Source organism: Notamacropus eugenii, chromosome 7, assembly GCF_028372415.1.
Source record: "Notamacropus eugenii isolate mMacEug1 chromosome 7, mMacEug1.pri_v2, whole genome shotgun sequence".
NCBI classification, from domain to species: domain Eukaryota; kingdom Metazoa; phylum Chordata; class Mammalia; order Diprotodontia; family Macropodidae; genus Notamacropus; species Notamacropus eugenii.
The window spans coordinates 52,537,024-52,549,600 of NC_092878.1; the positions used below are offsets into that span (position 1 = coordinate 52,537,024).

Below are 12,577 nucleotides of genomic sequence, written 5' to 3' on the forward strand. Positions count from 1 at the left end.
GCGGCCACGCGGGTCCACCAACCACAGGTGACAAGGGTCAGTGAGAGGGTCTCCTCAGGGGGTTCAGAGGGGTGTGGGGTACCCCCATAACTCAGGCCCCCTCGGGAGGCAGAAGCGGAAGCAGGAGCAGACCTGGGCTCCCCAACCAGGCAGAAGCCCTGATCCATTGTTGAAGGTATCTGCATAAACCCCCTGAGGGAACTGAGCCCGTGAGGCAGCCCTGCCCTGACCTGAGCACCTGAACTTAATCTCACACTGAATAGCAGCCCTGCCCCCGCCCAAAGCCCTGAGGCTGGAAAGCAGCATTTAAATCTCAGACCCCAAGTGCTGGCTGGGTGGATCTGGAGGCAAGGTGGGGGTGGAGAGGACACTCAGAAGTCAAGTCACTGGCTGGGAAAATGCCTAGGAAAGGGAAAAAAAATAAGACTATGGAAGGTTACTTTCTTGGTGAACAGGCATTTCCTCCCTTCCTTTCTGATGAGGAAGAACAATGCTTACCATCAGGGAAAGACACAGAAGTCAAGGCTTCTGTATCCCAGCCCACTCAGTGGGATCAGCCCATGGAAGAGCTCAAAAAGGATTTTGAAAATCAGGTTACAGAGGTGAAGGAAAAACTGGAAAGAGAAATGAGGGACATGCAAGCAAAGCATGAAAAACAAGTAAACACCCTGCTAAAGGAGACCCAAAAAAATGCTGAAGAAAATAACACCTTGAAAAATAGGCTAACTCAATTGGCAAAAAAGATTCAAAAAGACAATGAGGAGAAGAATGCTCTCAAAATCAGAATTAGCCAAATGGAAAAGGAGGTTCAAAAGCTCACTGAAGAAAATAGTTCTTTCAAAATTAGAATGGAACAGATGGAGGCTAATGACTTTATGAGAAACCAAAAAATCACAAAACAAAACCAAAAGAATGAAAAAATGGAAGAGAATGTGAAATATCTCATTGGAAAAACAACTGACCTGGAGAATAGATCCAGGAGAGACAATTCAAAAATTATGGGCCTACGTGAAAGCCACGATCAAAAAAAGAGCCTAGACACCATCTTTCATGATATTATCAAGGAAAATTGCCCAGAGATTCTAGAACCAGAGGGCAAAATAAATATTCAGGGAATCCACAGATCACCACCTGAAAGAGATCCAAAAAGAGAAACTCCTAGGAACATTGTGGCCAAATTCCAGAGTTCCCTGGTCAAGGAGAAAATATTGCAAGCAGCTAGAAGGAAAGAATTCAAGTATTGTGGAAATACAATCAGGATAACACAAGATCTAGCAGCTTCTACGTTAAGGGATCGAAGGGCGTGGAATATCATATTCCAGAAGTCAAAGGAACTAGGACTAAAACCAAGAATCACCTACCCAGCAAAAGTCAGTATAATACTTCAGTGGAAAAAATGGTCTTTAAACGAAATCAAGGACTTTCAAGCATTCTTGATGAAAAGACCAGAGCTGAAAAGAAAATTTGACTTTCAAACACAAGAATGAAGAGAAGCACGAAAAAGTAAATTACAAAGAGAAGTCATAACGGACTTTACTAAAGTTGAACTGTTTACATTCCTACATGGAAAGACAATATTTGTAACTCTTGAAACTATTCAGTATCTGGTACTGCATGGGATTACACACACACACATGCACACGCACACACACATAGAGACAGAGTGCACAGAGTGAATTGAAGAGGATGGGATCATATCTTAAAAAAATGAAATCAAGCAGTGAGAGAGAAATATATTGGGAGGAGAAAGGGAGAAATGGAATGGGGCAAATTATCTCTCATAAAAGAGGCATGTAAAAGACTTATTAGTGGAGGGAAAAAGAGGGGAGGTGTGAGAAAAACATGAAGTTTACTCTCATCACATTCCACTAAAGGAAGGAATAAAATGCACACACTCATTTTGGTATGAAAACCTATCTTACAATACAGTAAAGTGGGGGATAAGAGGTTAAGCAGGGTGGGGGGGATGATGGAAGGGAGGGCATGGGGAGGAGGGAGCAATTTGAGGTCAACACTCATGGGGAGGGACAGAATCAAAAGAGAGAATAGAAGTAATGGGGGACAGGATAGGATGGAGGGAAGTATAAGTAGTTCTTACACAACACTACTATTATGGAAGTCATTTGCAAAACTACACAAATTTGGCCTATATTGAATTGTTTGCCTTCCAAAGGGAAGGGGTGGGGAGGGAGGGAGGAAGAGAAGTTGGAACTCAAAGTTTTAGGAACAACTGTCTAGTACTGTTCTTGCCACTAGGAAATAAGAAATACAGGTAAAGTGGTATAGGATGGAGACAAGGGCAGAGAGGGATGATAGAAGAGAGGGCAGATTGGCAGACGGGGCAATTACAATGCTCAGTGTTTTGGGGTGGGGGGAGGGGACATAAGGGGAGAAAATTTGGAACCCAAAATATTGCGAAAATGAACGTTAAAAGTTAAAGAAAGAAAGAAAGAAAGAAAAATAAATAAATAAATAAAAAGAAAGAAACCAAATTACTACTATCAGAAATGACAAGGGTGAATTCACAATGAAAAAAAATAAAAGAAATTATTATGAAGAATCACCTTTACAAACAGACGAACCCAAATGACAAAAGAGGTCCAAAAAGCAAGTAAGGAGAAAAATGCTTTAAATAGTAGAATTGGCCAAATGAAAAAAGAGGTTCAAAAGCTCACTGAAGTAAATTGTTCTTTAAAAGTTAGAATAGAGCAGATGGAAGCTAATGACTTTATGAGAAACCAAGAAATTACAAACAAAACCAAAAGTAATAAAAAATAGGAGACAATGTGGAACATCTCATCGGAAAAACAACAGACCAGGAAAATAGATCCAGGAGAGACAAATTAAAAATTATGGGACTACCTGAAAACCATGATCACAAAAAGAGCCCAAACATCATGTTTCAAGAAATTATCAAAGAAAACTGTCCTGATATTCTAGAACCAGAGGGTAAAATAAATATTGAAAGAATTCTCCAATCACCTCCTGAAAGAGATCCCAAAAGAAAAACTCCTAGGAATATTTTAGCCAAATCGTAGAGTTCCTAGGTCAAGGAGAAAATATTGCAAGCAGCCAGAAAGAAACAATTTGAGTAATGTGGAAATACAGTCAGGATAACACAAGATCTAGCAGCTTATACATGAATGGAGTGAAGGGCTTGGAGTATGATATTCCAGAAGTCAAAGGAACTAGAATTAAAACCAAGAATCACCTACCCAGCAAAACTGAGAAGAATGCTTCAGGGCAAAAATGGTCATTCAATGAAATAGAAGACTTTCAAGCAGTCTTGATGAAAAGACCAGAGCTGAATAGAAAATTGAACTTTGAAACACAAGAATCAAGACAAGCATGAAAAGATAAATAGGAAAGAGAAATCATAAGGGACTTGCTAAAGTTGAACTGTCTACATTCCTACATGGAAAGACAGTATTTGGAACTCTTGAGACTATTCTCAGTATTTGGGTAATTGAAGGGATTATATACATATAGACAGAGGGCACAGAGAAGGGATGATATCTAAAAAAATTAAGGGGTGAGACAGGAATGTAGTGGGAGGAGAAAGGGACAAATGAAATCTGGCAAATAATCTCTCCTAAAAGAGGTAAGAAAAAACGTTTTCATTGGAGGGGAAGAAGGGGCGGGTGAGAGGGAAAAAGTGCAGCTTACTCTCATCACATTTAGCTTAAGGAGGGAATAACATGCACACTCAATTTGGTATGAAAATCTATCTCACACTACAGGAAAGCAGGGGAGAAGGGGAGGAGTTAGGTGTGGGGGGGATGATAGAAGAGAGGGATAATGGGAGGAGGGAGGAATTACAAGTAAACACTTTTGGAGAGGGCAAGGTCAAACAAGAGAATAGAATAAATGGGGGGGCAGGATAGGATGGAGGGAAATATAGTTAGTCTTTCACAACATGACTATTATGGAAGCCTTTGGCATAACTCCACATTTATAGCCTATATTGAATTGCTTGCCTTCTCAGTGGGGATGAGTGAAGAGGGAGGAAGGGTGAGAAGTTGGAAGTCAAAGTTTCAGTAATGAATGTTGAGAACTCCTTTTGCATGCAACTGGGAAATAAAAAAAATAGAGATAATGGGGTACAGAAATCTATCTTGCCCTACAAGAAAAGAGAGAAGATGGGGATAAGGGAAGGGAGGGAAGTGATAGAAGGGAGGGCATATTGGGGGAAGGAGTAGTCAGAATTCATGGTGTCTTGAGATGGGGGGAAGAGAGAGATGGGCAGAAAATTTGGAACTCAATATCTTGTGGAAATAAATGTTGAAAACTAAGAATAAATACATTTTTAAAATATAAATAAATAAATACATAAATAAAGAGAGAGAAACAAAGGAAAGAAGAAAGTTAGGAAGGAAGGAGGGAAGTTAGGAAGGAAAGAAGGAAGTTAGGAAGGAAGGAAGGAGGAAAGAAAGGAAGGAAGAAAGGAAGGAGAGAAGAAAAATGTGATGTAGTGCTCAGAATTGAGCTCAGTAGCCCTAGTGGTGGTCTGACCAGGACAGAGTGAAACCTGGCTTCCATTTCCCTTTGTCTGGACAGTTTCTACTGCCTATTGTGTCATACTATTGACTCATATGGAAACTGTGGGCCACTTAAACCCCAGAATCCACAGTTGCACACAAACATGTCTCACAAAAACTATCCAGTACACTTTGTCAGTTTGCCTACTATCACGTTGTACGTGCCAGGCGCTGTGCTCAGTGCTAGGAATACAAAGAAAATCAAAAGACAGTCTCTGTTCTCAAGGAGCTCACAGTCTAATGCAAACAAGACACAAACAGTACGAATAAACTATATGCTGGATAAATGGTGGATAGTCACATAAGGAAAGCACTAAAATTAAGGCCAACCATGAAATGCTTCTTGAACAAGGCTGAACTTTACCTGGGAAGGAACCTAGGAAAGGTGCGGATAAGGGGGGGAGAGCCCCAGATATGGGAGGCAGGCAATAAAAACTACAGGTATAGTGGGTTTTTTGAATTCTTGTAGGACTTTATATTCATCCCCATGAAATTTCATACTACACCTCTGGAAAGCAGAAAGCTCTGGTGTATTCCCCAAGTTGATTCCTGTATCTTCATTCCTTGTTGTTTCTACAATATCTGGTTCTTCCTCCTATAAGTATGCACAAAGACTACATAAGTGAGAGAGAGGAGCAATGGTTTAGACATGATGTTGAGGCCAACACATATTTTATATAAGAACAAACAGAATTACCATGATATCCAGTCCCTGATTGTCCACATAATTCTTTCTTGGCGAGGGTGAAACAGATTCTTTCTCTCTTTCTTTTTCCATCTTTCATTAGTTTTCTTTAAGCTAAAAAAATACAAGATTAAAGATTGAGTTGAACAACCTGTAATGGAGACAGAAACCTTTCCTCAACTAGTCTTACTGATGCATCAAGTCACGTCAATCACCATTTATTAAGGATCTAGCATGTTCCAGGCACTGTGCTAAGCCTTGGAGTTCCAAAGAAAGGCAAAAGAAAAAATTAGTTCCTGCTATCAAGAAACTCAAAGTCGAATGGGAGATATAACATACCAAGTGCACTGTACAAACAATGTATACCTGATAAATCGGAGATAATCACCCAGACCTAGAGAGCTAGCATTTATGTAGCACTTTCAAGTTTGCAAAACACTGTACAAATTTCTCGTATTATCCTCACAACAACCCTGGGAGGTAAGCACTCTTATTGTCCCAGTTTTACAAATGAGAAATCTGAGGCAAATAGAGGTTAAGTGACCTACCAAGTGTCACACAGTTACCTGAGGACAGATGTGAACTTAGGTCTGCATGACTCCACATCCAACACTCTATGTTCTAAGCCACCTCTCTGCTTCAACAGAGAAGGAACTAGGAAGAAGGTGAAATATCAGTTAGGACTTGAAGGCAGCAAAGGAAGGCAGGAGACAGATGAGGAGGAGGGAGAGGATTGCAGGCATGAAGGACAGCTAGTGAAAATGCCTGCACTTGGAAGATGGCTGTCTTGTTGGAACAGCAAAGATCACTGTCACTGGATCACAAAGAATAGGGTGGGGAGGTGGCATGAGATATAAGAGGGCAAGAGAGGGATATTGGGGAAAACAGGAGAAGGAATGAAGCCAGGGGACAGTGGCTGAGAAAACTGAGCCAATGCAGTCAAGGGAATTAATGGATTAAGGGAACCAGGAGACTGAGATGGTTAAGGAAATGAGGGAATAAAAATGCCAGGGGATATAACAGTTTATTATCCATATGTGTATCACAAATAATTGCACAGAATAGCAGAAACAGTTATGCATGATGAGTCAAGCAAATTGTACAATGATTTATGAATTCTTGTTCTATAAGGTGTCCCCATTTGAGTATGAACTAAAGAGTATGTGTGAGTCTATATGTGTGAGTGTGAAAGATATGAAAGTGTAAAAGTCAAAATTGGGGAGGGTTCCAAGGTTGAAGCAGATATGCTGAGGACTATAGGATAATATTGCTTGATTGTCCATTTTTCCTTGAGACCCTTTCCCATAAAACAGCTATGAATACTCTCTCTTTGTCTAAGGGCTTGGAATCTAGTTGGCCCTCCAAAGCAACCAACCCATCCTATCCTGTCTAAAGAAATGTTTCTGGTAAACCAGTATGGGACATTATCTAAAAAGATGCATGTAAATGTCCACCTTAGATTTATAAAGCACCTCAGGTTTTTAAAAATTCATGAAGAGGCAACAAAGGCAAGAGTAAGTAACTTACAGCACTTTAGATTTTTAAAAGACATGAACAGACAGCAGAAGCAAGGATAGGTATCAGGAACACACTGCATAAAATGAGGTTCACCAGAACAGTAATAGAATTAACTGATTTAGTTACCAATTAGGCCTCTTGCTTACCCTAATGTGTGAGTTTCTGCTGGATGTGTCCTGGACACCTTAGGGAGAGCGCTTCTGAGGCAGTGAACATGAAGTTGAGTGAGAAGACTCAGCAGAGAAAACGGGTGGGAAGATAAAGTCGTGACTGGGGAGGAGGAGGGGGAATTTAATTATGCCCCACCTTCTTTTTCTCCCCTTTCCCCGTTGCCCTTCAAAAATACACATAAATCCACACCTTTTAATAAAAGACCCAGAGCTGGGTTGAGAACAAATGTGTAGCTTCAGATATCCCTTAGAAGATGAATGATGCCAAATGGGTGTGCCATCTCTGTCCTTGCCTTCTCCTCTTCTTGCCCCATTAAAAACTAATTATGAAAGAAATTCTACTTTTCTTGAACACCAAAAACGAAGAGAGGAAGCTTTTGCCAACACTTCACACAAATGGATTGTAAACCCAAGCAGCTCGCTTAAGAAACTCAGGGCTTCCCTAGGCAGAGGTTTTGGCAGAGGTTGTCTCTAATGAGGAACCGCTCTCAAATTACCAGCTCCACCATTCTGGAGAGCAGTTTGGAACTATGCCCAAAGGGCTACTAGGACTGTATCCCCAGGAGATCATAAAAATGGGAAAGGGTCCCACATGTACAGAAATATTTATAGCAGCACTCTTTGTAGTAGCCAAAAACTGGAAATCAAGGGGATGCCCATCAATTGGGGAATGGCTGAATAAATTATGGTATATGAATGTAATGGAGTACTATTGTGCCATAAGAAATGATGAACAAGAAGACTTCAGAGAGGCCTGGAAGGACTTGTATGATCTGATGCTGAGTGAAAGGAGCAGAACCAGGAGAACTTTGTGCACAGCAACGACCACAGTGTGCGAGAGTTTTTTCTGGTAGAATTGGAATTTTGTAATAATGGAAGAACTTATTTTTAAAAAAATCCCAATGGTGGATTTCTAAGGCAAAATGCCTTCCACACTCAGAGAAAGAAATATGGAAGTCATTCGCAGAATGTAGCAGATCATGTTTGTGTGTGTGTGTGTGTGTGTGTGTGTTTTTGTGTATCATGTTTTGATTTGTTACATGATTTCTTCCATTTATTTTAGTTCGACTACATAGCATGACTATAGTGAAAATGTACTCAATAGGAAAGTATATGTAGAATCTATACAGAATTGTATGCAGTCGTGGGGGGGAGGGGAGTAGTGGGGGGTAGGTGTGGGGGGGATAAAATTTTAATTTTATGGAAGTGATTGCAAAACATTGAAAATAATAATTAAAAAAATCATAAAATAAATAAATAAATAAAATTAAAAAAAAAATTCCCAGCTCCACCATCCAAGGCACAGGGCAGGAGACCACCCTGACTTCAAATCTGGATTTCCACTCTCAGGTCCTTCCCCACCTTAGGAAGAAGCAGCCAGTACCTAGCCTGCTTTCAGACTTCTTGGAAGCCCTGGGTAAATATCCAAAGCCCTCACTCTGCTCCTCCCTCCTCCACCCTGACTCCCCAGTAAAAACCTTATTCCTTTCCCCTCTCTCCACTCTAGGTGTGGGGGGGAGGAAGGGGAAAGAGTGGTGGCTCCAAAGGTTACATCCTCAGCTTCAAAATCTATTTACTTGTGAATAAATGCTTTTTTTCAAGTGCTTTCCTATGACACAGTGTCAACAGATCATACATTTAGAGCTGTAACACCAACATGTTCATCCTACAAATGAGAAAACTGAATCACACAGATGGTTAGAAACAGGTGAGAATGAAACCTGGGATTTCTGACTACTAATCCAGAAGGTTTTCCTTTACGGCAAGTTAGTGGAGACTCTTGATCAGAGTTTTTGATTCCAAATGAGAGTTTAACCAGGTCAGGTATCAACTTAGTTTGTTACAAGGGAAAGCAAAGACATCCATGAGAGGACCCCTGCATACAGAGTACAAGAGCATCTGGCTCTGCAGGTAAAGCCTGAGATATCTGTGGGTCTTTCAGCAACACTGAAAGGTATAGGGGGAGGAGAAGGGTCAGTCCCTTCCAGGGACCACTAGAGCATTGAGGAAGGATGTTCTTGTTTTTGATGACTTGGGGAGGGGACTTTGGTAAACCGTAGCATTGCTTTCAGTCACTTCTATCTAGCTCTTCAGTGGGCTAGTTCAGCAGGTGCAGCCAGAGTAGCATTCCAAAGGAAGGCAAGTACAAAAGATCACTGGTATGTCAGCCTGAGCAAGAGTCAGACTGGCTACTGAGCAGTCCTCCATTCTCCATTAGGTCCTCCATTCTCCCCTTCCTCCTAGGGAATAGGATCGCTCCAGGAAGACAGAGAGGTTTATGTTGGTGCATAGTCAAAAGGCAGAACCTGAGAGAGAGAGAAAAGGGAAAAGGAAAGTCTGGTATTTGGGTGGAATGTAAAAGACACTTAATAAGTCAGAGGAACCACATTCAACCCCTGTTTCTGACACTCAACACCTGTGGGTGACAAGTCACCCTATCGACGTATCAGTTTCTTCAACTGTAAAATGAGGCTGCGCTGGATGACCTCTGAGCTCCCTTCCACCTCAAGACCTGTTGTCTGACAAAGAGGCAAAAGAAATAAGTTTTCTTGCCATGGACAGAGGGAAGAATTGACCAGTTGCTAGAAGAGTCAGTAAAGCCCCTAGGTCTGAATGTGGTTTGAAAGAAAGTCTGGAAAGCAGAATCTCCTCTTGGGTTCCCTGACCGTACTTGGCACAGGATAAAGTGGGACAGCCTGAACCCACATTTGGATTTCCTTTCTTAGAGGTCCCTTCAGTTTATGGAAAATTTCAACTAGTAGGGAGCACTTGGCCTGCTTCTATTGGGATGTCCATGCAGTTTTTGGTCAGGTGACTCTATGAATGCAATTGACTTCAACCACTATGTATTAAGCACATGTAAGGGTGAACTCAAAAGTTTGAGGGCTTTTCTTAATATGTCTTCATACTTGTAAAAGACCAGGAATCTGGCTAGATAGGAATGATAATGAGTTGACCCTCTGGACTTAGATTCCCGGGTTTTGACTCCTCTAAACTCATCTACACAGGAAATTTGAAAGGATCAGAGAGGAAAAAAAATTGGGAAACACTGAATCCTAGAGCTGTCTGGCTGTTTTGGAGCCTTTGAATACCCCTTGCATGGAGAAAGATCAAACATAATCTAGTTGTCAGATACTAAAATCAGAAAGTATCAGGAAATTGTGAAGAATTGATAATATATGGAAATAATCCCGTAGAGGTTATAGAAAGAAAATTACACATACACGGTTAGTGGAGTGGTGCATCAGTCTAGACAAATTTCTCATCTTCTTCCATTCAATAAAAAATACTTTTACTAAATTATTTTAAAAACAGAAGCATCATCTTTGCCAAGTTCTAGGAATTTAATTTGAAACCAGATAATTGCTAATACATTATTTGATTAAAAAGCTAAACTTTTGCAGTGATATTTATAATTGAACCAAATCTTCTACTCTAAAAAGGTACAGACTTATTCCGTCAAGTTCAGCAATAGTTTAGTTGACATTATGTGTAAAGGAATAGCAACCACTCACTTAATGATTACAAAATGTATAATTTTTCTCATTTTAAATATTAGCTTCTGAACAAGGTTTCTATATATTTTGTGGTTGTTCTTCAGTTGTTTCAGTTGTGTCTGACACTTTGTGATACCATTTTTTTTTGTTTTATTGGCAAGGAAAGTGGGATGGCTTATCACTTCCTTCTATAGCTCATTTTATAGATAAGGAATTAAGGCAAACAAGGTTAAGTGACTTGCTCATACATTTATGGAGAACTAATATTTTCCAATATTACTTCTTTCAACTGTGACTAAAGACATTGCAGGAAACCTAAAAAGAATTTTTGAGAGTACTTTTCATATTTTACTTGATTGAGCCTCACAACAGCCATGTATGTTGGAGGAGATTGTATCCCCACAAGCAAACACAGAGCAATTAAGTCTCTTGCCCAGGATCACACATCTAGGAAGTTTCTGAGGAAGGATTTTCACTCCTGTCTTCTTGACTCTAAACTCAGCACTCTATCCAGTGGACCACCTAGCAACATGTTTTACAGTGATACAGGACCAATCCCATAGTGATTTGTTTTCTCACTTCTCAGTATCTGAAGAAAAACTGCACTCAGAATGGCTCGCCTGTGCATAGGAGATTCAATAGGATTCTCTGGAACAACTGGGCAGGAGTTTTGTAGAACTGCCTTGCCTTGGAGAAAGGCTGCTGGCACCTCCTTATTAAAGACCAAATAACAAGAAAGCAAAATTGCCTCAGCTCCTTCTCACCAGCTCCTACACTCCCAACCCAGAAAGGACACTTTGGTTCCGGGTAGAACCTGTCTTTCTTCAAAGGATGCACTCAGCAGGTGATGATCTTCACTATGAAGAAAATCAACCCAAGTCATGACAAATCTACCATTTCTGGGTTCCAAATCACAGGAAACTCACTCCCTCCTTGGACCCAGAGGCATCCTAGATTACTCCTCATGCCTCATAAAAGGGAATAGCTTTTTTCTGCCTCTTTCAAAGAAAGTTTTTGCTCATTGCTGTCCCCTAAGGTCACTGAATGCAACGTAGTCACGTTCTGAAGTGAGGGAAGGTGATGGTCTCCAAAGAAGACTTTCTGGGCTGGCTTTCTTCCCCCAGAGACACACCTTTGAACAGTTCATCAGAAATGTGTGTATAGATTTGAAAACTCCAGTAAGGAGACCTTCCCTGATTGGCTGGGTTTTAAGGAGGTGCCTAATAACATGAGAACTTCAGGCTGACCCTGCCTCCTCATTTGTCTCTCCTCACTTGTCTCTGATATATCTGAGATTCCTTTTCACACATAATCCAACAAACAAACACCATTGTTTCTCTGAACCCAATTGCTGGATTTGCTGGGTGGTGGTTTTTCTGGGAGAGTTATGTTGTGGAGAATAGGAAGGTATCATTTAGTTTCTCAGTGTACCAAGGCCATTAAGACTCCATCAGTTGAGCGAAAGGGGCCAGATAGGAAGAGGGAAGAATCACAGGATCAAAGAAAAAGAGCTAGAAGGGACCTCAAAAACTCCCTCCGTTTACACTGAATAAAGTGAAGTTAAGTGAGTTAACTTGGACTTGGACTATGAAACATCTGAGGTAGCATTTACAGCTATATTCTCATTCTATTATAACAAGCTGTCTTCAAATAGGGGTGAAACCAAAGTTTTCCAGAAAGATATATATATAGTCAGTGAGTCAATAAACAATTATCAGTCACCACTACATGCCAGGTATTGTGCTAAGTGATGGGGATGCAAAAAGAGGCAAAAGATAGTCCTTATTTTCAAGGAACTCCTAATCTAATGGTTGGGCAGGCAGGAAAGAGACATAGATAGAGGCAACGCCAAAGAAAGAAAATGAATAGAGAGGACAGAGAGATATGAGCGACAGAGAAACAGAAGAGAGTGACAGAGATATGGACAGAAGAACAGGGAAGAGAGAGGTAGAGAAAAACAGAGAGAGAGAAAGAGAGAGACAGAGGGAAAGAGAGACAGAGAGAAGCGACAAGAGAGACAGAGAGAGAGAGAGGAGATGATCTAGCATTTGTGGTTAAAGTATGCAGGGACATGCAGGAAATTGGAGCCCAGAGGGTTATGTCAGAGTCTAGTTAGAGGAAGTGAGCCCCTGGGCACAACAAAGGTTTGACTTGAAGGCTTATGGATGA

At 40.8% G+C, this 12,577-nt stretch overlaps 1 protein-coding gene across 1 annotated transcript in view; it reads right to left on the minus strand.

The window, feature by feature from the left end:
• Positions 1-5,316, minus strand: part of LOC140513374 (sodium/nucleoside cotransporter 2-like) — a 36,164-nt gene extending 30,848 nt beyond the window's left edge. The window contains exons 1-2 of the mRNA XM_072623012.1: positions 5,236-5,316; positions 5,045-5,133 (exon numbers count right to left, since the gene is read on the minus strand). Of these exons, the coding sequence (XP_072479113.1) occupies positions 5,045-5,133; positions 5,236-5,316 (170 nt within the window). The remainder of the gene's footprint in view (positions 1-5,044; positions 5,134-5,235) is intronic.
• Positions 5,317-12,577: the final 7,261 nt, after the last annotated feature.